The 25,750-nt window shown below is 36.7% G+C and overlaps 1 protein-coding gene across 3 annotated transcripts in view; it reads right to left on the bottom strand.

Annotated features, from left to right (window-relative positions):
* AKAP11 (A-kinase anchoring protein 11) overlaps positions 1 to 25,750 on the bottom strand; it is a 52,255-nt gene that overhangs the window by 12,030 nt on the left and 14,475 nt on the right. For all 3 annotated transcript variants that reach the window (XM_050766156.1, XM_050766154.1, XM_050766155.1), the window contains exons 2-8: positions 25,345 to 25,444; positions 18,906 to 19,022; positions 15,677 to 15,724; positions 13,952 to 14,086; positions 12,340 to 12,604; positions 7,302 to 11,781; positions 2,503 to 2,658 (exon numbers count right to left, since the gene is read on the bottom strand). In XM_050766156.1, the coding sequence (XP_050622113.1) occupies positions 2,503 to 2,658; positions 7,302 to 11,781; positions 12,340 to 12,604; positions 13,952 to 14,086; positions 15,677 to 15,724; positions 18,906 to 19,022; positions 25,345 to 25,395 (5,252 nt within the window). In that variant the 5' untranslated portion in view covers positions 25,396 to 25,444. The remainder of the gene's footprint in view (positions 1 to 2,502; positions 2,659 to 7,301; positions 11,782 to 12,339; positions 12,605 to 13,951; positions 14,087 to 15,676; positions 15,725 to 18,905; positions 19,023 to 25,344; positions 25,445 to 25,750) is intronic.

Here is a 25,750-nt window from a genome sequence, read left to right as displayed (position 1 = left end):
AGTAAAAATTAAAACTGAGCAGGGTCTTTTTAACATATGTTCAAACAAATATAGCTCTATTATAAAACTGTTCAAACCCATGTAGTTCATTGTCAGATAAACTAAAAATAAGAAAATATACAAATAAAGAATGGACAGACAGCTGTGAGCCAAGGAGAAAAAGAAAATTAGTCATCTCAAACACTCTATTTCTATTAATGGAAAGATTATAGCAAAGAAAAAAATATATAAAATTTTACCCATCATAACGATTCTTCCACTTAATAATAAAAATCCATCACCTACCTATTACATAAATATTAAAACAAAAACAGCTAAACGAAGTAAAGACCAAAAATTCAAATTCTCTCTAATCTTATCCCCCTCCCTCTTTGTGCCTCCAAATGGGTATTTGAAGTCATTCTTCATAAAATGCCACTTCTAACTAGATGACTGTATACATTTTTCATCTAACCAGGACACTTTTTTAAATGAAAGGCCTCACCATTAATAATTACAACAGAACAGCAGAAGTAAGCCAAACTATCCTAAGTGGGAAGTATGATCACCCTGTATTAACCCAACATTAAAAAAATTTCTTAAGAGTTTTCCTGCTTCACTCTTGAAACACTACCCTGCTTCCATCATTTTCTTTTATGTCTTTTCATATTTCCTATGTCTAGCACAGGAGTACTCCAGCCAGTGGTATAAGTACTGCAGTGGTCCAGTACCTGCTTATCAAGCATGCAGATTCTCAGGACCCTCCACTGACTTCATAAATCTTCATCTCTGGAGGTGAGACCCTGGAAACTGTATATGCAACAAGCATACCACCAATCCTGGATGAGCCCCGTGATCTTTTTCTCTGTGCCAGAACCTTAATGCCATGCAGCATTACATTAAGTCACGTTACAACTGTGGTCAATGGAAACACAGGTCTTTTTCTGACAAAATGCCATTAAGCCAGGTTTGCTCCCCACTTAAGTTCAAATATTAATCATTAATTTTCTGAGCTTAAATGCATTTATCCATGTTAAACATAATTATTTTAACCTCAGCCTGATTTGGTCTTTTTAACCTTTGTTCTGTTCATGGGATTCTTTTTTCAGCCTGTGTTGAATCACCCACAAATGGGTATTCCACATCATTAATAAATAATGCTAAGGAGGACAGAACTAAGGACAGAAACTGGTAAGATGATTCCTTTTTTCTCATCAAATTAGATAACATTCAGCACAGAGTTGTTCAACTGACTACAAGTCCTCTTAATGCTGCTAGCCTCTACCCACACCTCAGTCTCCCATTTTAACGCCAGGATTTCCTGTCAACACTGTCAACCCCACTGAAATCCTAGAAGCCTGTGTTTCTCAAAATGAGAGAAGAAACTAAATGTTAGTATCCTTTTCTAGAGAAAGTTATGGAAAATGGCCAAATCGTGATTTGTGACACTGCCCCCACTTGTTTCTACTAGTTTTAAACACTGTCTTTTTGGACCTAGATTTTAAAAAATATTGATGGTATAACCATAATAAACTATGAAATATATTTTACAAAATACTAATATTTCCAGGTTAATCCAAGCATCAAACAAAACTCTCCGAGATTAAGTGTTCTATCAGGTGAAAAGCCATTTCCTTTCCTTATGCTACCTCATTCCCTCTTCCAAGAGTCGCCTTCCCTCCCACACCTTGTTTGCCATTTCCAGGGGCTAAGTTCAACGGATGGTTCACAGGTCCTTTCCACACATGTCTGAAACTAGCAGTATGCTGAAAACCCTCTCCTCCCTCACGACTCCGCTACAAATGCTATCTATTATTTCTAGTTATCAGTTAATGTGGATAAAGAGTTCTAGAATTTTATAGGTCAGAAAGGCCTTTAGGCAGAGGTTAAGACTATAATAAACAACTGTCTCATAATTAACAAAATATTTCAAACACCACTGTTATGAACAAAGTTAACTAAGAAAGTTATATATGAGATAAGTGCCTTGTGCTACACAAAATCATATTTTTATAATGGCTTTGACTTATGTATTTTCAATCATTCAAGTATAAGTGTTCCAGGTCATTTTGTTCCTAACAGCAGGACAAGTAAAGACTCTCACCCCACCAAAAAGATACTATTTCAACTAATATCAGGAAAATTACAGGGTTATTTTGATGCCTTTTACAGATAACTTTTTTCTTGTTCTTTAAAGAAAAAAAAGGACGCTTTTTAAAGTGAAAAAAAATATTTTCCTCAGAAGTTCATAAAAAGTTCGGGAGAAGCTTAAAAGGAATAAATTAAATGTATGCAATATTTTTCAAATCAACTATTGGCACACCCAAATAAAATTAGCTGGGCTACTTACTGTATTAAATAAGTATTAAAAACAATTAGAAATACATTGTGAACAATAAAATACATGTTGAAAGTAATAGCGTATTTTCAAATTTAGAATTTTAAAATAATAATGTAAATTTATAGCTCACTTCTGAGATCTGAGGACCGAAATTACACAATTATATGCAAAAGTGTAGTTACCTTTCACTGAGATGATGAAAACTGCTGCTTTCATCTTGGTGTTCATCTTCAAAACTTAAATTAGACCAGCTACCAGTGCTGTCATCACCAATACTGAGGTTCATCTGCTGGCTACCGACAGACTCGGCTGACTGAAAGTCTTCTATTTCTTTTGAACTAAAAAGAAGAAAAAAAGAAAAAAAAATCAAATTGAAAGCATCCCAGATACTGAACTTACAAGACTATCAATTTGATGATAAAGATGATAAAAACAAGAAATGGTATTCAGAGTCAGACCAGTGGCTCGTGTAATCCTTTATTTGAGTCTGCCAATAAAGAGACTGTAGGATAGAGTATTAATTTCAAAGATAACTGAGGTACCCACCAACAGCCATAACTTAGTTAATCTCCAGTGGATCTATCCCTAGGGCATTATTTCTCTAAATTCTATTTAAAGCAGTTCATTTTTCAACTGAGATACTACGGGGAGTACAAGTTCCTAAGTTTATCATCTACTTTGTAAAACAGTACTTTTATTTATATTAAAGGAGTCTCTTTCTGGCTTTAAGAACAAAAATGTAGTTCAAGTACTTTTATTTATATTAAAGGAGTCTCTTTCTGGCTTTAAGAACAAAAATGTAGTTCAAGAAATTCTAGTATTGTCAATCAAACCTGTATTCAAACTAATCACATCTCTCCAAGATTTTGAGCACAGATCATATATGACCCCTTTCATTTTTCTCAATAAGAGGCATTTATACTTTTATTCCATCACCACAAGAAAGTCCATTCACTGCTCAACTATTTTAATTGCCCCACTTTATGCCCCATTTTATGTTCAACAAAGTAGTCCAAAGTGATGTTTTCATAAAAAGAAAAAATGTCAGTCTTCTGATCAAAACCTTCCAATGGCTTCCCACCAATCCAAATAAGAGCCCAAATCCTTAAAACATACTGCCTGTCCCCTCTTATAACATCCATCTGAACTCCCACTGTTCTCCCTGGTCCACTCCTCCCACTTCAGCAACACAAGCCTCTCTGTTGTTTCCCAAACATGCACAGTCCCACCCCTATGCCTGGAAATCTGTTCTCTGTGACTCCCACATGACTTATTCTCACTTCGCCTTTGGTTTTTGGCTCAAATATTACTTTGCCAGTATTGCTTCCCCTGCTACCTATTCAAAACTGTAAACCAGCCCTAACGGCCACCGCCACTGTCACCACCGGCACTCTCTAATCCCTAACTCCCTAACTTGCTTTATTTTTCCCCCAAAGCACTTATCACTATGTGTCATACTATATATTTTACTTACCTATTGTCTTATTCCACTATAACATAAGCGCCAAGAGAATGCAGATTTTTGCCTATTTTACTTACTTCTGTATCACAATGCTATCCCCAGAATAGCCCCTGAATTGCCCCCCATTTTTTCAGCTATTCTAATTTTGTAAGATACAGAATGATACTGAGCATTTCAAGCATAGGCACATTATAGTTCTGAACCATAATAGATTACTACTTTGGTTTTTTTGAATACTGTTCCTAATATGTGCCACATTCTCATGGTTTTTGGCTGAAATGACCCAAAGGATGAGATCCAGAGAAGAGTTTTTAATGACCATGAGGTTATACTGGCTCGGAATGATAGCTCAGAATATAATCGTTTTGTTGGCTAAAAATGCACTACCAGCCAGGCACGTGGCTCATGCTTGTAAACTCAGCACTTTGGGAAGCTAGGGCGGGATGACTGCTTGAGCTCAGGAGTTCAAGATCAGCCTGAGCAACATAGTGAGATCTCATCTCTACAAACAACGAAACAACAAACAAAAATAAATAAAAATGTACTATCACATAATTTCTCATTGCATTCACACGCCACTTCTCTGTTCATTATAGTTTGTGAAATATTTATGGTCATGTTCATGAATCAAACAAAAAAGGGACATCAAGTGAAAAAGCCCAAATAATACCCCTAAAGAATAATCCATCTGAATGAATCTCTTTTCAAGCTTGAAAGACAAATTTAACTTTAGAAATAAAAAATGTTAAACAGTAAACTCTACACACTAGAGTCAACTTCCCTTAGTCAGTACTTACAGAACCCTAGCACAATTATTAAAAAGAGAAGCAGGAAAAGAATTATTCCAGCCTTAATAAAAAGCTGAAAGTGGGCAGCACTAGCTTACAAGGAAGAACTTTAGGGGCCTATCTACTCACCCAACTCTAAGAAGGAAAAGTGGAAATTACTGAGAAAACCAATGAGAAAGGCATTTGCTAGCCCCTGAGAGTGATGTCTGAAAAACTTCAGAGGACAGTCTCTTTTCCTCCCGGGAGGCTGGGAGGAAAGGGGGATGGGGCCATAGGGCAGACAGGACTGGACTGAGAAGTAAAAAGTAAAATAGCCTGAAGCAACCTGTAAGAGGAAAATTATTTCAATTGTTAAAAGGCCTTATTACCTATTCATGAGAATATTTATTAACCATTTATTATGTTTATCATCATACTAGGAACTGGTATGTAGTGAACAAGAAAATGTGGATCTAGGACAGAGGTTCACAACTGTTTTCTATAAGGGGCATGATATGGTTTGGCTCTGTGTCCCCACGCAAATCGCATCGCAAATTGTAACCCCCAGGGAGGGACCTGGTGGGAGGTGATTGGATCAGGAGGGCAGCCTCCTCCATGCTGTTGTCATGACCGTGAGGGAATTCTCATGAGAGCTGATGGTTTTAAGTGTCTGGCAGCTCCCCCCTCTCTCTCCTGCTGCCTTGTGAAGAAGGTACTTGCTTCCCCTTTGCCTTGTGCCATGACTGTAAGTCTCCCGAGGTTTTCCCAGTCATGCAGAACTGTGAGTCAATTAAACCTCCTTTGTTTATAAATTACTCAGTCCCAGGGAGTATCTTTATAGCAGTGTGAAAATGAACTAATACAGGTCAGATAGGAAGTACATAGGTACTGCTGGTCATACAGCCTCTGTCCCAACTACTCAACTCTGCCATTATAGCACAAAGGCAGCCACAGAAATATGTAATTGAATGAGCATGGTTGTGTCCCAATAAAACTTTATTTATAAATACTGAAATTTGAATTTCATATAATTTCCACGTCACAAAATATCATTTGATTTTTTTTCAACCATTAAAAAAAAAAAAACATGAAATCTGTTCGTAGCTTGCAATCCATACAAAAACCACCAGTAGGCCACATTTGGCCCACAGACTGTAGTTTGCCAACCCCTGGTCTAGTAGAAAGAAGGCTGCCTGATTAGGGCAAATAGAGACCTCTCCTAATTCACCAGAAACCTACAGCATCTCTCATCTCAAGTAGATGCTATGAAGCAACTGGATTCAAGAATCCTGGTCAAGCTGGATCTCCCTATTTTAAGATGGATAAGAAAAGAGGCAGACCATGTCATGGCTTTGACACAAGCTACTCAAAAATCTAGAATATCATGTGACTCAATTAAATTCCACCTCAACTTAAAGCATTTTCTCTTTCCAGCAGGACTTACAAATATCATCCTATCAACTAATAACACAAGTTGGTCCTGATATCTTCTCAGGGACAAAGAAGGTTTAAAGTGAAAAACTCTAAGTTGTTATTAAAGAATCACTGAGCATGGCTGGGTACAGTGGCTCACGCCTGTGATCCCAGCACTTTGGGAAGCTGAAGTGGGCAGATCACCTGAGGTCAGGAGTTCGAGACCAGCCTGGCCAACTTGGTGAAACCCTGTCTCTACTAAAAATATAAAAATGAGCTGGGCGTGGTGGTGGTGGGTGACTGTAATCTCAGCTACTAGGGAGGCTGAGGCACAAGAATCGCTTGAACCTGGGAGGCAAAGGTTGCAGTGAGCTGAGATTGTGCCACTACACTCCAGCCTGGGCAACCAGTGTGAGACTCCATCTCAAAAAAAAAAAAAAAAAAAAAGAATCACTAAGCACAAGAGATAACTACTGAAAACAGGACACTGTAGGACTACGAGAAAGAACTGTCCCCTTAGATTGTGAACTAATCAAGAGAAATGGTGTAAGTATGTAAAGAATTTTCGCTTTCTTCCTCAGAGCAGTTTGATTAAACCATGGTCTTTATAAGAAAACTTACCCTTGTGAATGAAGAAAGGTATACAAAAATTTAGTCTCAGAATAGTAAATTAATATGGTAATATTCTACATTTACTATAGGATAGTCCCCCCTTATCCCTGGGGGATATGATCTAAGACACCCAGTGGACGTCTGAAACTGCAGATAGCATCAAGCCCTGTACATACCAGGTTTGTGGATCTGATAACTAAGATACCTTCTAAGTGACTAACAGGTGAACAGCACATGCAGTGTGGATAAACTGGACAAAGGGGTCATTCACATCCCGAGACGGTGTGAGATTTCATCATGCTACTCAGAACATGCAACTTAAAACTTATGAATCGTTCATTTCTGGAATTTTCCATTTAATATTTTCAGATTGAGGAAAGCAAAATTGAGAATAAGGGGGGACTACTATATAAAATTCTCTAGCTATTTATTTAATTCAACTTTACCTACTTCATAGCTCTATGAACTTGGATAAGGTGATTATTTTCTCCAACTCTCATTTTCCAGCTCTGTAAATGGATAACACCTTCCCTCAAAAGGGATCAGGGGACCAAAATATATAAAAGTCATGTGTAGGATGTGAAACAATACATAAATGCAATAGGGAAAATTTTTGTTTATGTAGGGTTAAAAATAATCATTCCTTTATGAGCAGGACCTAAGACATATAGGATCACATTTAACTTTTTCATTTATCATTAACAACCAAAGGAAATGTGAAACTTACCTGTTAACAACATGCCCAGCATTTGTGACAGCTGCTGTCATGATTTCTGTGGCAAGGCTTTCAGCAAAGCTGGCACCCTCCTGTCCGATCCCACTGTCGGCTGCCAGGCTGACACTGCTCACCTCTTGCTCAGCTTTTTCAATGGCTTCAGCAACTATCTTCTCAGCAAGCACTGCCTTCTTATCAAGATTTACATGAATCTGAGGGACATTGAGATGAAAAATCCTAGATTTCTGATAGTGGCTGCTAAATTTTGGATTAGAAGCTGGCTTACTACTGGCGAGAGAACCCTGTCTGAAAAAGTTCTGAGATGAATTTCCAGTGCAATTGTGGAGTTCTTTAAGGTCACAATATCTGCAAGCTTGACCTGTAAGAGGTGACAACTTTTCTGCATAAGTGACCCTGTCTGCTGATTTTGTGGTCTCAGACACTCGTAACACTGTAGATCCTAGAGTTAGCTCTAGAGTGTCATCCACTACTTTTTTGGCATACTCTTCTACAGCTTGAACAATATTGTCTCCACAACCATATCCATTTAAACTGCCAGTGCTGTGGTAAAATCTGTGACTTTGCGAGGAAGGCTGAAGAGACTTAGGCAATTCTGGTTTAACATGACACTCTTTATCTCCTTCACATCCGGATTTTTCGAACAAGCAAGAATCTGTTGAGGATTTTGGTAGGCCAACTAGAGAGGCTGTCAGCTCTTCTTTAGCATCTTTTGTTATGCTGTGAACGAAAGAGGCTGAAAAACTATACAGTTCAGAGCACTCATTTCTACATGGATCCAGGGTCCTTTCGCAAGTTTGATTTTTACAAAAGTAATCTTCATTTCTTTTACTTTGTCTTTTTTTGTCTGCTTCTTGGTGGTGCTCTTTATTTGAAAACATTAACAGTTCGTTTGTTTTCACTTGTGAACTTGGCACAGGGAACATTCTTGAATTGCACTGCACTTTGGTTGTCTTAGCTGCTTCCTGTAATCCTGATTTAACAGATCGGTAGGCAAGTCTATTGGCATACTGATCCATTATCAACTCAATATTACCACCTTCTTGTTTTAGTATCTGAATAATGTGACCTGCATATTCGTCTGTCACACTTTCACAGCTGGGATACTTATACGTCAGACCTGACATACAAGAACTTGGTGGTAATGAAAGAATAAACGGATCCACTTCTCTTGGGTGCGCTACAGCCTCTATATCCAACTTCTCTTCTACTTTATAATCTTGGTCACCATCAGCATAACATCTGTTCTTCTTTTGCTTGAAAAGCATACAACTTCGAACTTTTGCTATTTTCTCAGCTTCTGTAATGACTTCTGCTGCCAGATCACCTGCAAAACTGCACAATGTTTTCAAATTTTCATCTGAGGGGTTTAAGAAAGTAGGTGACACACTTCTTTGACTTTGCACATTTAAGCAAGGGCTTTTAACCTTGGGTTCTTGAATTATTTTATTATCTAAATGGGAAGCTGCCATTTCAGTTGCAAGAGAAAGGATGTGTGTAGCTAATGCTTCTGCAAACTGAACCTTCTTCCCTGAGTGCTCTGACTTCACATCCACTTCAGGGAGCTCTCCATTTTCACTACTCTCAACTTCTTCAGAAAGAGATCGCATGAGTTTCAACATGAACTCTTCTTTTTCTATAGTATTTTGTTCATTCTCAGACAAACTACCAACAGATGAGTTGTGTGGAGTAGAAGGTGGTGTAGCAGGTGCAAACTCTTTGGCTAATTCTCCTTTGAGCTTTTTTGTTAATTTCTTGATATCCCATTCAGAACTAGCCTGGGATGGTACTAGAGGAGTTGATGGAGGAGTATCAGGTATTACATTTCCGTCTCTGACTTTCTGTTTATCTTCCACGTGCAAACCATCTACACAGGTAAGTGCTGTAGATGAGAAAGTATGTGAATGAGGAAAGGGGTTTTCCTGTCCAAAAGACAAAGACTCAAGTGATGTATTATTCAAGTTATGCTTTTTCAGTGGTTGATCCTTAGCAGGTTCCTTCAAGTCAGATTTCTGACCTGTCACAGCTGGACAAGATGGTAGTGTCTCTAGGGAGGATCCATGAACCATAGAAACTTTACATTCTGGAACACAATCCTTTCCAGCTGAAAGTGAGCAGTGAGAGCCAGGAAATTTGGGAGACTTTTCTGGTGTCAACTGTGATTCTTCTCCAGAAACAGGCAAGCTTTCCTTGTATACTGCATTTTTATCTATATTTGGGATCACTGATTTGCTCTTATCTATGGAATGTTTAATAATAGATTTAGATAACTGGTCAGCAAACATGTCCTTATTGCTACTAGCTTCACTGCATTGCAGCACTGCCTGACCACAGTGGGAAAATGGAGGGGTTTTCCCCTTTATTGATTTAGTTAAATAATCTGTACATTCATCAACCATTTTTGTAACTTCCAATGATGTCATTGACTCTAAAGTTTCATTTACTATCGTATGCACCATTGCTGCAGAAAAGTTGCTAATAATTGCAGGATCACTTGGTAATTTTGAGGAACTCTGCATTTCAAGATCATTAGTTGGTTTAAAATCATTCTCGTTACCTGGATTGTGTTCTGAAGGTAAACAAATATTTCTGAGACAAGCTGCTTTTTCTTCTCTGTTTTTTGTGGCAATATGCACTTGGGTAGAATCACCACTTGAATTACTATCATCAGATGACAGATGAGCCTTTGCCTGACATGCAGTAGATGAAATATGATATGGGAGAAGGGCACTTCCTGCCAAGGGCACTGGTATAGAAGTAACAATTCCAGAAGTACAAAACAAGGCCTGCTGCACTGTGTATTCCTTTTTATATTCCTGCACTGGTTTTGTCACCATAATTGCTTGATTGTGAAAAGAAGGGGAAAACGTGACAGCCTGTGTTGATGGCACTACACTTTCTGCACTCACATACTTGATATTATCCGTAGAGACACTAACTGCTGCCTTTGTTGTAAAGGTCACATCAACTTGTGATAGCTCAATGAACGCTTCCTGTATTACAGATTCAGACAAATCTTTTGCATATGACTTCACTACTTCGTCCTCAAAGTGAAATGACCCACACCGTGGAGATGCAGGCGTTTGAGGATACGAAAACTGACACACTTCCATGATGCCTTCAAAAACAAGCTCTTCAGCAAGATCTGCAGCAAATCTAGCAACTGTGTTTGTGAATATCTGCTTCTTTACATACTGTAAATCTTTTAAGGCATTTGATAAAGCTTCACTCACCAAAAAGTTAGCCAGGCCACTAATGGCACGTTCTTTTAGTGAAAATGCACGCTGCCTTCTCAGCTCATTAAATGCCATCTGAAAAACAGATGATGTCAATTTGATGGCTAAGTGGCACAACGCATTGGTACATGAAGAGACTCCTTTCTGTAAGTCTTTAAACGCACTGCCAAAACTTTTTTCCACAAGATCTGCTGCAAATTTTTGAATGCTATCTTTAATCATTAAGGATTTATTTTTAGATTTATTTTTTTGATCAAGGTTTCCATGCTTAAAAGTTACAGTTTTATTTTCTCCATGTTTAATACTGATAATATTTGATAGGGCATTAGTGTGCTGAGTACGAAGAACTGAGCCTAGTACTTCACATGATACGTTATTTGCATAATCTTCATAGGTGTAATAAATAGAATCAAGATTTTCGTGAATCCTATCTCCACCAATATCTGTTTGGCAAAAACATTCAGCTGGAGTACAGCCTCCAAGAGGACTAAAAGCAGAGGATCGAATAGGACTAAATAAACCACTATCTTCCCCCGAGGCCTTCACTGGGCGAGGAGAATCCGGAGCATCACACAGGTTACCATATGGAGATTCCGGTTTACGAGGAGTTGGCTTTCTAACATTAGCTGGGAGAGCTGGATGATCAAACTTGAATTTTTGAGGATTCATACATGATTTTCCATGTTTGTGCCCTTTCTTCTGTGATGACTTCCCTATGACAGGATCTTTATTAAACAGGTAAGTCTCTAAAGTTTGTTCTAGTTCATCAAACTGATCAAAACTATCAAAAAATTCACTTACTTCTGAGTCTGAATCCTCTATATCATCTTTCATCACAGGAATTTTAGGCAGCTCAAGTTTTGCTTTTAAGCTTTTTTGATATCCCTCTTCATCCAAGAAAATAACAGGACTTGGACTTGAACATTCTGATTCAGATGAGTAGGCAGGAGAAGACGAACAAAATGTTTTCTGTAAATCACTATCTTTATCTGAAGCATTAGATGACCTATAGAAACTCCTTTGGGTCCAAGGCTCTGAAATGGATGTTGTGACTGAAGTTTTCACAGAAGGTAGTTCTTTAGGTCCCAGGACATTCACTGAGGAAGTTGAGGGTTTAGCCAATGACTTCTGCTGTCCAGAGCTAATGAGAATCTTTAAATCATGGGTTTCCAAATGATGACCAGTAACTGTTTGGGAAGCAGCATCACACTGGTTCCTTAGCGCAGTAATGTTCATTCCTATAGGAAAAGAATGAAGTGGTGCCATTATTCTTGAAAAAACTTTTTGGAAATTAATTTATATCCATGGAATAAACTGACTTTAAACATATAATATTTATGTGTTTCTAAACTATGTTGTTTAACAGAAAGATTCACCCAAGTAACATTTGAAAGTAAATATACTTTTTGTAAAATAATTTCAGTTTACTCTATGTCTAGGGATACCTGGTCTATGGGATGTTCTGCATGCTGTCACGCATGTTAGAAAAATTACTGTGGAGACTCTCCCAGCTAACTCTTCCAAAATTTGAACCTAGGAATGTTCCAGACACTTGATGTAATCACTGCGTGAACAGCACCAACTAAATAAAACCTGAAATAAGCAAAACTGAAAACCAGATTACAGTGAACTTAAAAATCATAAGGAATCTCCTCAGGTAATCAGAAAAAAAGTTAAAAGGTTTAAATTGAATCAAATCTCAACATAAATTTCAATTGAACAAGTCTGCCTTAAAATTTTCAGAACTGAAAAATTTTAATTCCCTATTTTAGGAAAAAGTCTAATGAAAAACAAACCATCATTATACGGCTTTGAAGTCTCTTCCTCTTCTAAGTGCTCAAAAGCAGTGACAAAGTCATCCTCTATGGATGACACAGACTGGTTAGTATCATCATCATCTTCATCAGTGGTCTCAAGTTGGTGCTTCTGATGCAAGAATGTGTCCAAGGTGTACCTTATACCAGTAGCATATTTACTTAGGAGACTAAAGATAAAATCAATCCTAAGTTTTGGTGATGTAGGTGACACTCTCATGACACAAAGCATTCCAGAAGGATGACTCTTGGGAAAGATAAAAGATAATAAAAACAATTTTAATTTCAAATACAAAACATCATGAAGTAAAGCATAGATATAAGACAATCTCAGAGGAAAAACAAACAAGAAATTCATGCATCCTGAAAAGCTCCTTGGTTTTATGTTTATTTCTTTATTCTTTTTCTACATTTTTCACTTTCCAGTCTTTTCTCCCATCTTCTTTTATCCAGGTATTCAAATTCTACCTAGTCTCCTGAAATGTTATAAAACTTACTATCTATCCATTCCTTCGAGCAATTCTGTTTTCCTGTATTACTGTACATTCCTGTGATTCTCCTGAATCATTCACCTGTCTCACTAACTGTACTATAAACTGTTTGGGGGCAGCAACCAAGTTCTATTTTCTTTTATTTTCAATCCCATTTTCCTGTAGTTTCAAGTATGATGCCATCTTCCTTCCTATCACAATTTTTAAAAGTCCACTCCTTTTATTTAAATTTCCCTAGTATTACAATTTACAATGTTTATAGCTTTAAAAATACAAGTCACCAGCTTTTCCCCCTCATACTATTTTTTCAAGTAAATACTGATGAAATGATTTATTCAAAAAAACTAGAAATCAAATATAATAGCTTATCACCTCTTATAACCTAGCCAATAAAGCAAAGTAAATATGAATAAAGAACATAATTAAGGAAATGAGGCAAGCAGTTCTAGTTTTATTGGCAGACCTTATAAAGAACACAGCAGTTTTTTTAAAACGAAAGCAAGTAATCCAAATTTTAAACTTTCTGGTTCAATTGTATATGTCTTACCTCTTAGAATGCAAAGCATTTTCTCTGATGCATTATCAACAAAATCATACTTGGTAAAGAACTAAATGCTGAATATTATAAAACTAACCACCTATAAGAAATGGTAACATTTTTATTTATAAAGAACACATCAGATGTCCACTTTACATAGAATTTTTTAAACCAGAAAATGAACTTAAGTACATTCTCTAAAACATATAGCATAACATGTGTATAAATTTGAAATTGGCCATAATAGGGAAAAGTCACTATAGCTTATACAAAGGTATAAGTAATTCAAGAAATCCGAAAATAATAAATTTTCAGAAAAAAATAGCATGTACTTGCATACCATCTACGGAACTTCACAGTTGCAAAATATAAGATATGATCAAAATTACTGTATCCTTCGGGGATGTCAATGCTTCATGAGTTAGATTTCTTATGAATCATATTTTCTGGAGACACCATTTAAAAAAAATAAATGTCATCCAAGCATTTAAAAGTTTAATCATCTTTATCAAATATAGTAAAATTTGCCCTAAAAATCTCATTAGAAATTATCTACAAAAGTTACCTGATTTAGAGGATCACTGCTTATATCTGATGGTTTATTTATATTCTTCATACAAATAATTTCATTTTCATTTAGACTGCAGAAGTGGAGTGAATTCAGAAGATCTGGAAGTTCCAAAGAAACTGCAGCTAAATCCTAATTTAAAATAATAACAATAAGTAACACTGTACAGTTGTTAAGGTTCCTATAAGGTGGACCCTATCCAAAAATTGTAAGGTCTACTGGCTAGGAAATTTCCTGGTTCATAACAGTTAACATCTATAGTTTATCATTCACAGATAATTTTTCAAAAATTCAAAAATAAAATATACTAAAATTATTATTATTTTTTTTTTTTTGAGACAGAGTCTCGCTCTGTTTCCCAGGCTGGAGTGCAGTGGCGTGATCTCGGCTCACTGCAACCTCCACCTCCCAGGTTCACGCCATTCTCCTGCCTCAGCCTCCCGAGTAGCTGGGACTACAGGCGCCTGCCACCACACCGGGCTAATTTTTTGTATTTTTAGTAGAGATGGGGTTTCACTGTGTTAACCAGGATGGTCTCGATCTCCTGACCTCGTGATCCGCCCACCTCAGCCTCCCAAAGTGCTGGGATTACAGGCGTGAGCCATCGCACCCGGCCAAAACATACTAAAATTATTAAATACTGGCTATCCCTGTAGCCTTTAAAATGTATTGATATCAAGCTATAAAAAATTTTACAGGGTACCTAACACATCCATGGCAATTAAGCATTTAATAGTTTTTAGTAATGTCAACGTATAGGTCTTACTTAACTTTATGAAATTTTTTTCATACAAAATTTTTGGCTAGAGAATGTACATCCTAAAAACTTGTTTTTAACCCTGTACAATATAATCCGTTTTTCTGTCTCTCCTCTCCAAGGTATTGTATTAGACTTTAACTGATAATTTTAATGAAGATTAAAGGAAAAGAAAATTGCTTTTATTTCTTCTTCCTGTTTGCCCTTTATACACAAATATTTTACCCAGCTAAAGAATTATTAAAGTCTTTGACCCTTTGTCAAGTACTTTCCTTTATAAACATGGTTATATCAATAACTCTTACAGGAGGAGAACATTAAAGAAATATCTTGGAATATTTCTCTTTCCAGCTATATATGTTCTCAGGAATATATCCTCTCTTGTTCCTTCTGTCCAAATTATTTCCTTCAAGCAAGGCCACAATCAAAACATACAGCAGAGTTTTTGTCCATAATCACCTGATATGCATTATTCAGAAAGAACTAAAAAATGTTGTTTCCTCCTCTAGGAGGAGACACTTTATTGCCACAAAAGGAAATACGTAGAAATCACAAATTTTTAAGCAGCAGCATGAGGGAAAAAGAAAAGCATGCCTATCACATCTACAGGAACTTCAACCACTGTTTATGTAACTGTGAAGCTTTCCTTTGCTGATCCCAATCTCAAACATCAGTCCCTCTGTTAATAACTGCCTAAATGAAACAGGCTACAGTTTTGCATTGGCTAATTTTTACAAACCTTACCTTTTAAATTTAACTCAATCTTAATGAAAATGTTTACTATTAAGGTCAAAATTATGAAAGCCATCAAAATAAACAAATAAGTCATACATTCTATATTATACACAGAATGGAGAAGTCAACCTGCAGTTTGCAACCTTCTCAGATAAATGACTTTTGTGGTCAAACCTAAAGCTGATTTCCATGACAAGAATACTCAGTAAAAATGCTAAAATTGACCATACCTGTACATGAGTGGCATCTGTCTCTTCATTAAAACCCAGAAATGTGACCTGAGTAAAGAACAAATAAACCTCCATTAATTTGAATTTTTAAATCTTTCAGGCTGGTGACAGAGCTGAGAAACAGGAAAAAACCGACAAAGCATTAAAATGTTGTCTGCCTTGAAAAGGATTTTTTTCAAAGATGACCCAAAAATATTTTTCACCAAAGATTGGGCTCCAAAATGCAGTTCTTGAACCTCATCCGTATCTCCCTCAGTAGCAAGTTCAATCAATTCTCACCCCAAAACATATTTCAAATACATCCACTTCTCTCCATTCCCTGGCCACCCTTCTCACCTACATTAGTACAATCCTCTCCTACCTGGTCCTATTACCAAGCCACTTCCCTATCCAAACTCTTCCATGCTTCCTGGGGCAAAATCCTAAGTGGGGTTACCTAATGCCTTCAACCTTCTACCATTTTCACTTACACACGAGCCCCCTTTCTAGGTCTGGAACACGCCCTGTACATTCCTAAGGACTTCATGGTTGTGCCCTCAATCTGGATCTCTCTTCCTTGGATGATTACATGCCTGGCTTCTCCTCATTCTTCAAGTTTCGATGCAAGTGTCACCTCCTCAGAGAGGCCTTCCCTGGGTAGACCCCTGAGGCTACTTCTTCATTGACTCTATGATACCACCATTTATTTCCTTCAATATCCTGACATAGAGATTACTCTGCAGAAGTTTATATAAACAGACTTTCTAAAGAATATCTGATGCATGAAGAACTGTCACATTATTAAAAAAGGACAAGTCACAGAAAAATTACTTACAGCACGCATACAATTTCAACCTTATTTTTAAAAACATATGCATGGAAAATAATACTGGAAGGTAATACACCAGAGTATAAGCAGTGATTAACTCTGGATGATGGAGCTATTTTTTTCCCACTCTTTTCCCCTCTGCATTTTTTCCCTAAGTCATAAGATCAATGATAGTCATTTTCTTTGTTCTAATTTGAGTATTTCTTATTTTTCTACAAAGAATACATACTGGCCAGGTGCAGTGGCTCATGTCTGTAATCCCAGCACTTTGGGAGGCTGAGGTGGATGGATCACTTGAGGTCAGGAGTTCAAGACCAGCCTGGCCAACATGGTGAAACCTCGTTTCCACTAAAAATACAAAAAATTAGCCAGGCATGGTGGTGCATGCCTATAGTCCCAGCTAATCGGGAGGCTGAGACAGGAGAATCACTTGAACCCTGGAGGTGGAGGTTGCAATGAGCCAAAATCACGCCACTGCACTCCAACCTGGGCAACAGAGCAAGACTATGTCTCAAAAAAAGAAAAGAAAAAAAACATACTACTTTTAGAACCTGAACAAGTGTTATTTTTTACATTTATACTCTCTATGTATTTGGCATTACAGTAAGACATTTTTTCCATTTGAAGACAGTGTAGTACACTGTCCACTAAGCAACTGCTGTGGCTAAAAAATATACAATACTTAAATGACAGCAATATTAATAATCAATTCTCAAGAATGTGGGGAAAATAGTATAGTCAGAATACATAGCACCACAATATATTTTCAATCTATTTCTGATGATTCAGAAGCAAGTCAGAATCTTAAATTACTCTGAGATCTTTATTCTGATTAATTATGGCTCTTACTTCACGTAAGAGTTACGGTTAATTTCTAGGCATCTAGGTAAACTGTTAACCTCTAGGAGCTTGTCTCCTTATCTATAAAACGTAAGGCAATATAACTTCCCTCTCATAGTTGTGAGGTTAACTAGATAATGTAGAGGAAAGTACCTAGCACATTACAGGCACTCAATAACAGATAGGCAAATAACTAATTGCCTTCCTTTATTTGAAAAGATACTCAGAGATTTGCACACCCTAAAGTGGGACAGAAATTCCACCTATTCTTTCAAGTTTCCTTTACTGAATACAAAACAGAAAATAAGCTAGCATAGGGTTTTGAAGATGCCAGGGGAGTTTTATATTTCCCACTGGTCTAGAAAGGCCTCACCAGGGAATGTGGGCTTGGAAAAGCAATGCGACCTATCTGAGCTAGAAAACTGCTGGAGAGCAGGACACAGGACATCATTTCATAGAAGATGAGCGTACGTATTAGGCCTGTTATGTTCTGTCACTGTTTATTTGGAAACAACCAACTAGATTAAGAGTGGCTTGGTTTTGCTAAAGTAAAATGAAAAAGCTTAGCAAAGAAAGTAATAGTGAAATTAAGCTGACACAAAAAGAAGAGGATGAGGCAGCAGAACACTACAGGCCTAAAACATATGCTCATCTTCCTATGAAATGACATCAAATAGAGAATTTCTCAAGGAGTATTAAAGAAAATCATCCACCTAAAACAGAATACATACAGTCCCCAACTTATGATGGTTGGACTTGTGATTTTTCAGCTTTACAATGGATTTATAAGGTCTTAAATGCATTTTCAACTTAGAATATTTTTGATGAACAGTGGATTTATCAGGATGTAACTCGATCGTAAGTCCAGGAGCATCTATCCGTAACCACGATTTTATTAGAACCCTCATTTCAAAATAAAATGTTTTAACTTCAAATATTCATCAGTTGTGAGCTGCAATGACCTAATATATCTCATATTTGGTAACAAATGTGATGATGAAGTATGGATATATTATAGAAAAGGATCTTACTCCTTTTATAGCAATAAATTCAAACAAAGATTTGAAACACTGTAGCAGAGAAATAGGCGAGCAAGGTATATTATCTTATCCTCAAGTAATAGAGTGAATGTCTTAATTTCAAATATAAATTTATCACTACTTTTTCATTTTTAATCAAAGCACTGAATTTAAACAGTCAAGAAAATACCCCAAAAAATCAACATAAGAAACATGCATTTGTTTTATATTTCAGAGTAGAAAAATTCATATTAAAGTACCAGTTACTGAATATAGTAGGCATCATCTAATACAATGTTATACATCCAATTAGTACTTTGCATAGAATTAAATGTGCTCGTTTGTTTGAATTCATTGTCAATTAATAAAATTATTTTAGCCAGTATTTAAAACAGGTACTTCTTTTTTTTCCCCCTTTCCCACCCATATAACAGGTACTTCTGATACATATAACAACATATAGAGATTTTAGGCATTTTAAAAATAGATTAGAGTCCTACAGAGATGCATGAAAATACGCTGTGCATTATTAGGAAAGGGTTTAGAAAGTAATATGTTAAACCTCAGTTAAATTGGCATGTTCATCCTGCTGTAAACAGTCCTCTGCTGTTACACTGCATAGTTCCTTCTCACTCTGCAATAAAGACTTTACAGACTGGAACACATCTTCACTGAAGCTCTGCAGGGGAAAGAAAACAAAGATACTTTAAATTCATTTAATTCTAAGACAAGGGTAAGAGATCCTGGAGGTGTTTTAGATAGTCACTCATTCTCTAACTAATATTCACTGGCACCTTTTGATACTGGATGCAGAACTCAATTCCACTGAGAAGCTCCATTCAGCTGAAAAGGCAGAGTTTCACATGCCCAAAACACATACATATACTAGAGCCTGGGCATTCAACTCACTAGAAGATCACGTGAATCTCACACCAGGTTCACTTACTCTTACCTTACACTAAAACTTAACACACTGCACATCTGATTTCCAAGTCACTGGTAGAACAGAAGCAACAATTCATATGATTGAATGAGATGGTGTGGGAGCTGTAGTAAGGTGCACAACAGTGATTACTCCCTTAACAACAGTGATTACTCCATTAACAAAGTTGGAGACAGAAAAATAAGATAATAACAACAAAATAAGGTTTTCCATGGATCTTAAGGAAGCTGTCTGATGAAAATGAGAAGCGATTCCAGATTTCAGGGTGAGATGTTTGTCACAAGTACAAGGAACAGAGGGAGGAAAAAGCTATATGAAGAAAATAATAAGTACTATAGTCAGGCATAAATAGGACACTTATTTCCTTTCCTTCTACCTTATGCCCCCTTCCACTGACTTGTCAATCTGCTCTTCTATCAGAAATGTCCTTACTTCCCAGTCGTCCCATGTAGAAATCCTACCCATCCCAAGACCTGTGAAGATTTTCCCATTGTTCAGCCCTAATAAATCTCTCTCAAAGTTCCTGCTGTATGTTGCGCATTAAAATCATTTAATCCACACCAAAACATATTATAATTATTGGCCGGGCACAGTGGCTCATGTGTGTAATCCCAGCACTTTGGGAAGCTGACGCGGGTGGATCACTTGAGGTCAGGAGTTCGAGACCAGCCTGGCCAACATAGTGAAAGCCGGTCTCTTCTAAAAATACACAAATTAGCCTGGCATGGTGCCACGTGCTTGTAAACCCAGCTACTCGGAAGGCTGAGGCAGGAGAAGTGCTTGAACCTGGGAGGCAGAGGTTGCAGTTAGGTGAGATTGCGCCACTGCACTCCAGCCTGGGCGACAGAGATTACGTCTCAAAAACAAAAAGCATATTATAATTACTATACTCAGATTGTTTCCTACCCATTAAAACAAATTATGGAAGTCACAGACTGTGTTTCACTCACTTTGTTTCCCCATATTTCAGAACCTGACACTAGATGAACTGAAACAGCTGCTAATCTTAACAAATTAAAATAAATGGAAATCTTTAGTCTAAGAGAAGAGGTAAAAATATGTACTCAAAAAATTTATGATAAAAAGCTGTGCTGTTACATTTGAATCTGACCTGTCATTACAAATTCATAATTCTTTGAATACACGTACTACCTTTTTCCATTGAAAAGTCTTACAAACAATGACCTTCAGTAGCAATGAGCATACTCAGCACCCAGCTTTTGGTCTCTAAATATCTATCACCAATAAAAAGAACTAGAGTTCCCTGGGGAAATAGCTGGTTCCAGGTCTGAGGCTGAGAACGTATGAAGCGAGCCTGAAACATCTAACTGAGCCAGAATGCAAGGAAATGCTCAAAGACTAACAGGATCATTTCAAAACAATACAGAAGCCAGCTTGAAAGAATTCCCACCAGCCAAATATGGGACAACTTCAAATCAAGAAGAATGAAAATGGTAATGAATTATGACTACTGTATTAAAAAAAATCTGTGAGTCCATTAAAAGAGAAAACATCAGAGGAGCTCTTCTTTACCTAAAAATGCTGGCTAGTATAGACAGAATGACAAATTTAGAAAACCCCATTTGTAAATTCCCAATGCAATTACTGATTTAGGAAAGGATTATCCACGTATCCTCAATCTACTGTATTAAAAGCTGGGGAAAAGGACACTCATACTGTCTCAGAGGATCACCTTATAGTTTATTAAGTGTATTAATCATAAAGAGATTATGTGCATTTATATTGCAGATATCTGGTGGTTATTATCTTAACCATCTAGTGAAGCCTAACATCAACAATATGGACTTCAGATCTGATAGACAGGAATGAACACATCATCACCTTTCAGATGTTCTGTTGAACCTAATTACGGGGAAAAACATATGAACCCAAATATGAAAAGATTCTACAACACAACTGGCCTAGACTCTTCGGAAGATTTGCTGCATGAAAAAAGAATTTAGACTATTGGAATGGTCTAGAATGGGGAAAACCCAAAACAATACCCAAATAGAGTGTGTGAACCTTGACTGCATCCTAGAAGAGAAGCAAGGAGAAAATTACAAGGCTACCTGAGACACAGGGAAATCTGTGTTTGGAATGCATGCTAGATGATGTTACTGAATTAACGATTTTCGAAGAGATGAAGTAAAATAATGTCTGCAGTCTACTCTCATACAATTGCAAAAGGGAAAGAAAGTGTGTGTGTGTGTGTGTGTGTGTGTGTGTGTGTGTACACAGAGAGAGAGAGGGTATGGCAAAATGTTAACCGAGGGTGAATCTGAGTGAAGAATGTATGAGGTGTTCATTCTACTAGGTTTTTTTTACCAACTTTTCTGTGGGCTTGAAAATATTCAATATTTTAAATAATTTTGTTTTCCTTAACGAATGGGGATTTTCACACTAATTTAGAAACAGGAAATCAAAACAGGAAAAAATATGTGAAATCTGAACGTGAACTGTCAATATAAACTCATGACACTGTAAGTGCAAAGGCAACTCTTAGTATCCAGACCTTGGTTTTTAAGTACTATTCAGGGTTCTTTAAAAAAAAAAAAAAAAAAAAAAAGCCAATTTCAGGTCTGAGGAAGGTAAAGTAGGTGAAATTGGGTTGTCCTGTACCAAAAGGATACGACCAGAAAGTGAAAAAGCAATCAAAGTTATGAGCCTGAGACAAAAGGATATAGGCACCTACTCGGAGGGGCTCTCAGGTATCAATTTTGGAACAATTTGAGCAACTTAAATAGATGAATGAATGAATGACTATAAAGAAATAAAAGGTTATAAAATATAGAACTGCAAAAATCCATGAGTTCAGAGCATTACAAATTAGTGAATGAATGTGGGGAAATAAACTCACCTGCTACCATTGGTGCTAACTACGATGCCCTGTCATTAATCTGAAAACTGGTATTTAAAGGACATTTGACCTGCCTCTATAGGAGATATTACATAGTTCATCTAAGGTGAATGAGGGAAGCTTTTCTTTAAGAATACCAGCTAATAAACATGAAAGGAATGGTAGAATTAGGAAAATCACCATTTTGCAACTCCCATGAAATAATGAATTCAGGAAAGGGTAATCAAGGGATGCCAAAAACATTAGTTCAATATTTGTTGGGAAAAAAAGGATATTTGCACACAGCCAAGTATCATCATAGATTATCTGCTAACCAAAAAACAGAAAATGTACTTTTACAATGAACAATTCTAGCAGGGTTATCACCTTAGTCAACTGATCAATCACAGCATCACTGATCATGGGAAAACCTGAAATTCTGTCCTCACATTACCCTATAAAGTATTCTTGCCATAAATGCTTAATCTGCTCCAACTAAACCTTTAAACGTAACTTCTACTTTACACGAAATATACAACGGAGGGGATCAAATTAAATAGCAATATGAGAAAACAACCAGACAAATCCAGATGTGGAACATGGTACAAGAAAACTAGCGTGGCCCATTCAAGATGTCAGAATTGAATATAACGAGGAAAAAAAAAAAAGGAAAAATTCTTTCAAACCAAAAGAAATGCTAAGAGACTAAGAGACAAAGAGACAAAGAGTCTAAGAGACAAAGAGACTAAGAGGCTAGACTGGATCCAAACAGGGGCGGAGAGAACTATAAAAGATATTTTGGGTGTAACACAGGATATCTGAGTATGGCTGGGTATTAGATACACGGGAATTTATTTTTCTTGATGTGTTCATGGTATTAGTGTTATGTGGGAAGATGTTGTTATTCCTGGGAGAAGCATGCTGAAGTGTTCAGGGTGAAGAAACATTATGATCATAACTTGCAAATGGTTCTGCCTAAAAGTAAATACACACATACACAGACACAAAGCAAACAAGACAAATTATTAACTACTGTTGGATATGGGTGGTAGGTATGTGGGTTTGTGTGTGTATTATGCTTTTAACTTTCCCAATAAATATTTAATGTATCTCTATATTTAATGCAAATTAAAGTGAAATCTAAAGAATTCAAGTACATCTTTCAATTTCCACAGTAGCCAATAGGGAAGTGTCTGTCATTAAGATGAATCAAGATGTAGAAGGTGGTGTATGTGTGTGCATAACTGTTTACATAAACAGTATGCAATATCTGGATTCACACACTTTTATCTAAAAGGGATTCCAATAATTCAAGTTGAATTCAAATTAAATCTTTACTGAGTGCCTAATATGAACAATACGCTGAATAACAAAAGACACTAACCTGGTAATAATATGAAATTTCAGTTGCTGCCTAATCCCTGAATCTCTGGCAATGTATGGGATAAATATTCAAGTCAGGTACTATCATTCTTGAAGACCATGGTATCAGTTTGCTATTACATTTTGTATATATTATTAGTTATAATTATTAGTTTAAAGCCAGCAGTATAATCAATTTAAAGCTATGGGTCTAGCTGCTAATCTGAAAAAAGTATAATAAATACACTATAGTTTACAAAGAGTAAAAACAGAAAATAGTTTTTATTGTACTTTTTTCAAATGAAAAAGTGGACCTATTAAATTTAAAGGTAATTTACCTCAAAACATATGGAGCATATTACTTAAAAATGTAATTGGCCAGATGCGATGGCTCACGCCTGTAATCCCAGCACTTTGGGAGGCTGAGGCAGGCAGGTCATGAGGTCAGGAGATCGAGACCATTCTGGCTATCACGGTGAAACCCTGTCTCTACTACAAATACAAAAAAAGTAGCCGGGCGTGGTGGCAGGTGCCTGTAGTCCCTGCTACTAGGGAGACTGAGGCAGGAGAATGGCGTGAACCCAGGAGTCGGAGCTTGCAGTTGGCCGAGACCGTGCCACTGCACTCCAGCCTGGGCAACAGAGCGAGACTCCGTCTCAAAACAAAGAAAAAAAAAAAAGGCCATGCGTGGTGGCTCACACCTGTAATCCCAGCACTTTGGGAGGCCGAGGTGGGCGGATCATGAAGTCAGGAGTTCAAGACCACCCTAGCCAATATGGTGAAACCCCGTCTCTACTAAAACTACAAAAAAAATTAGGCATGGTGGTGGGCACCTGTAGTCCCAGCTAGTTGGGAGGCTGAGGCAGAAGAATCGCTTGATCCTGGGAGATGGAGGTTGCAGTAAGCCAAGATCACGCCACTGCACTCCAGCCTGGGCAACAGAGTGAGACTCCAACTCAAAAAAAAAAGTAATTAACATACTGTTTAAGGATAAGTTTACTTTCTATTTTGCAGGCATCCTGTAGATTTAGAAGCCATCCTCTCAGAGTTAGTAGTCAAACCTATACATCTTTTAGCTCTCTACATAAATGAATGACAGGCCCAGAAACTCATAGCAACACTGATAATTAGAATTTGGAAAGATCAGCAAAGGAGACAAGAGTTACCATAAAAGAGAAGGAAAGCAAGAAAAATACTATAATGAAAGTCAAATATTGTCTTAACGTGTAAGGATTGGTCAACGGTGTCATATAATGCAGAAGATGAAGTCCAGAAAAAGAAATAACAAAGACTGTTAATTATCCTCCAGGCTCCATTCCTCCTTCTTTGTTTATGGGTAGTGCCTCCAAAGTTTTAGCAAAGACAAAAATGTCAAGAAATGGAAAGTTAACCAAATTGTTTTAAGAGAGGAAGCGAGGGGGTTCCTCCTTAGACTAGAAGGAAGAAAGGATTAAGAATCATATTTTGTTTGCTTGCTACTGATTACCCAACATCTAACATATGGCCTGGCATAAAATAACTCAAGTGTATATTTGCTGAATGAATGAATGAATGAATGGTAAAGCTAAAGGTATATAAGAAAGCTTACACCCGACAGCCTATATTGCAAAAAAGCAGATGGATATCTGTGTTTAGAGAAAAAACGGGGAGAAAGCACTGTGATCTTTAGGAAATAAAATCACTGTAATCATGATTTTGTATCACTATTTTCATACATGCCAATCTTTGCAGTAGTTGAATGTTACTAATTCAAATAATAAGATCCATTTAAACAAAACATCATAGCTGTAGGACATAAAAAAAATCAACATTTTAATTAAAACTTTCACTAAAAGAAACCTAATAGAGTGAACTTACTTTTCTGATAGATGCTTTAGTCTTCATGTGATTGTTTCTGAAAGTCGCCATAACTATTTTTTGTCGTATATAATCAATGAAGAGTTAATCCACAAAACACCTAAAGAAAACATATTGAAACAACTTATTTATTGATTTTAACAATTCAGGCAAGTATTTTGTGCTAAATTAATTTCTTTTAACTCAGTCATTAAAAGAAAAAATGAAAACAAAAATAATCTGAGCCCCCCCCAATTTCCTTGTAATCCAGCAAGAATATTTGAAAAATAAAAGAATATTGGTATCTTAATGAGATAGAAAATTATTTTAAAAATCTTATATTTTGGTTCAAAATTATAAAATAGTCTATACCCTTATCTATTCAATCTCACTGCCCTTTTTTATTGCAAAGCATCAAAGAGAAAGA

Source organism: Macaca thibetana, chromosome 17 (genome assembly GCF_024542745.1).
Source record: "Macaca thibetana thibetana isolate TM-01 chromosome 17, ASM2454274v1, whole genome shotgun sequence".
Taxonomy (NCBI): domain Eukaryota; kingdom Metazoa; phylum Chordata; class Mammalia; order Primates; family Cercopithecidae; genus Macaca; species Macaca thibetana.
The sequence above is the reverse complement of the archived record's forward strand: the minus strand, read 5'-3'. Positions and strand labels throughout refer to the sequence as shown.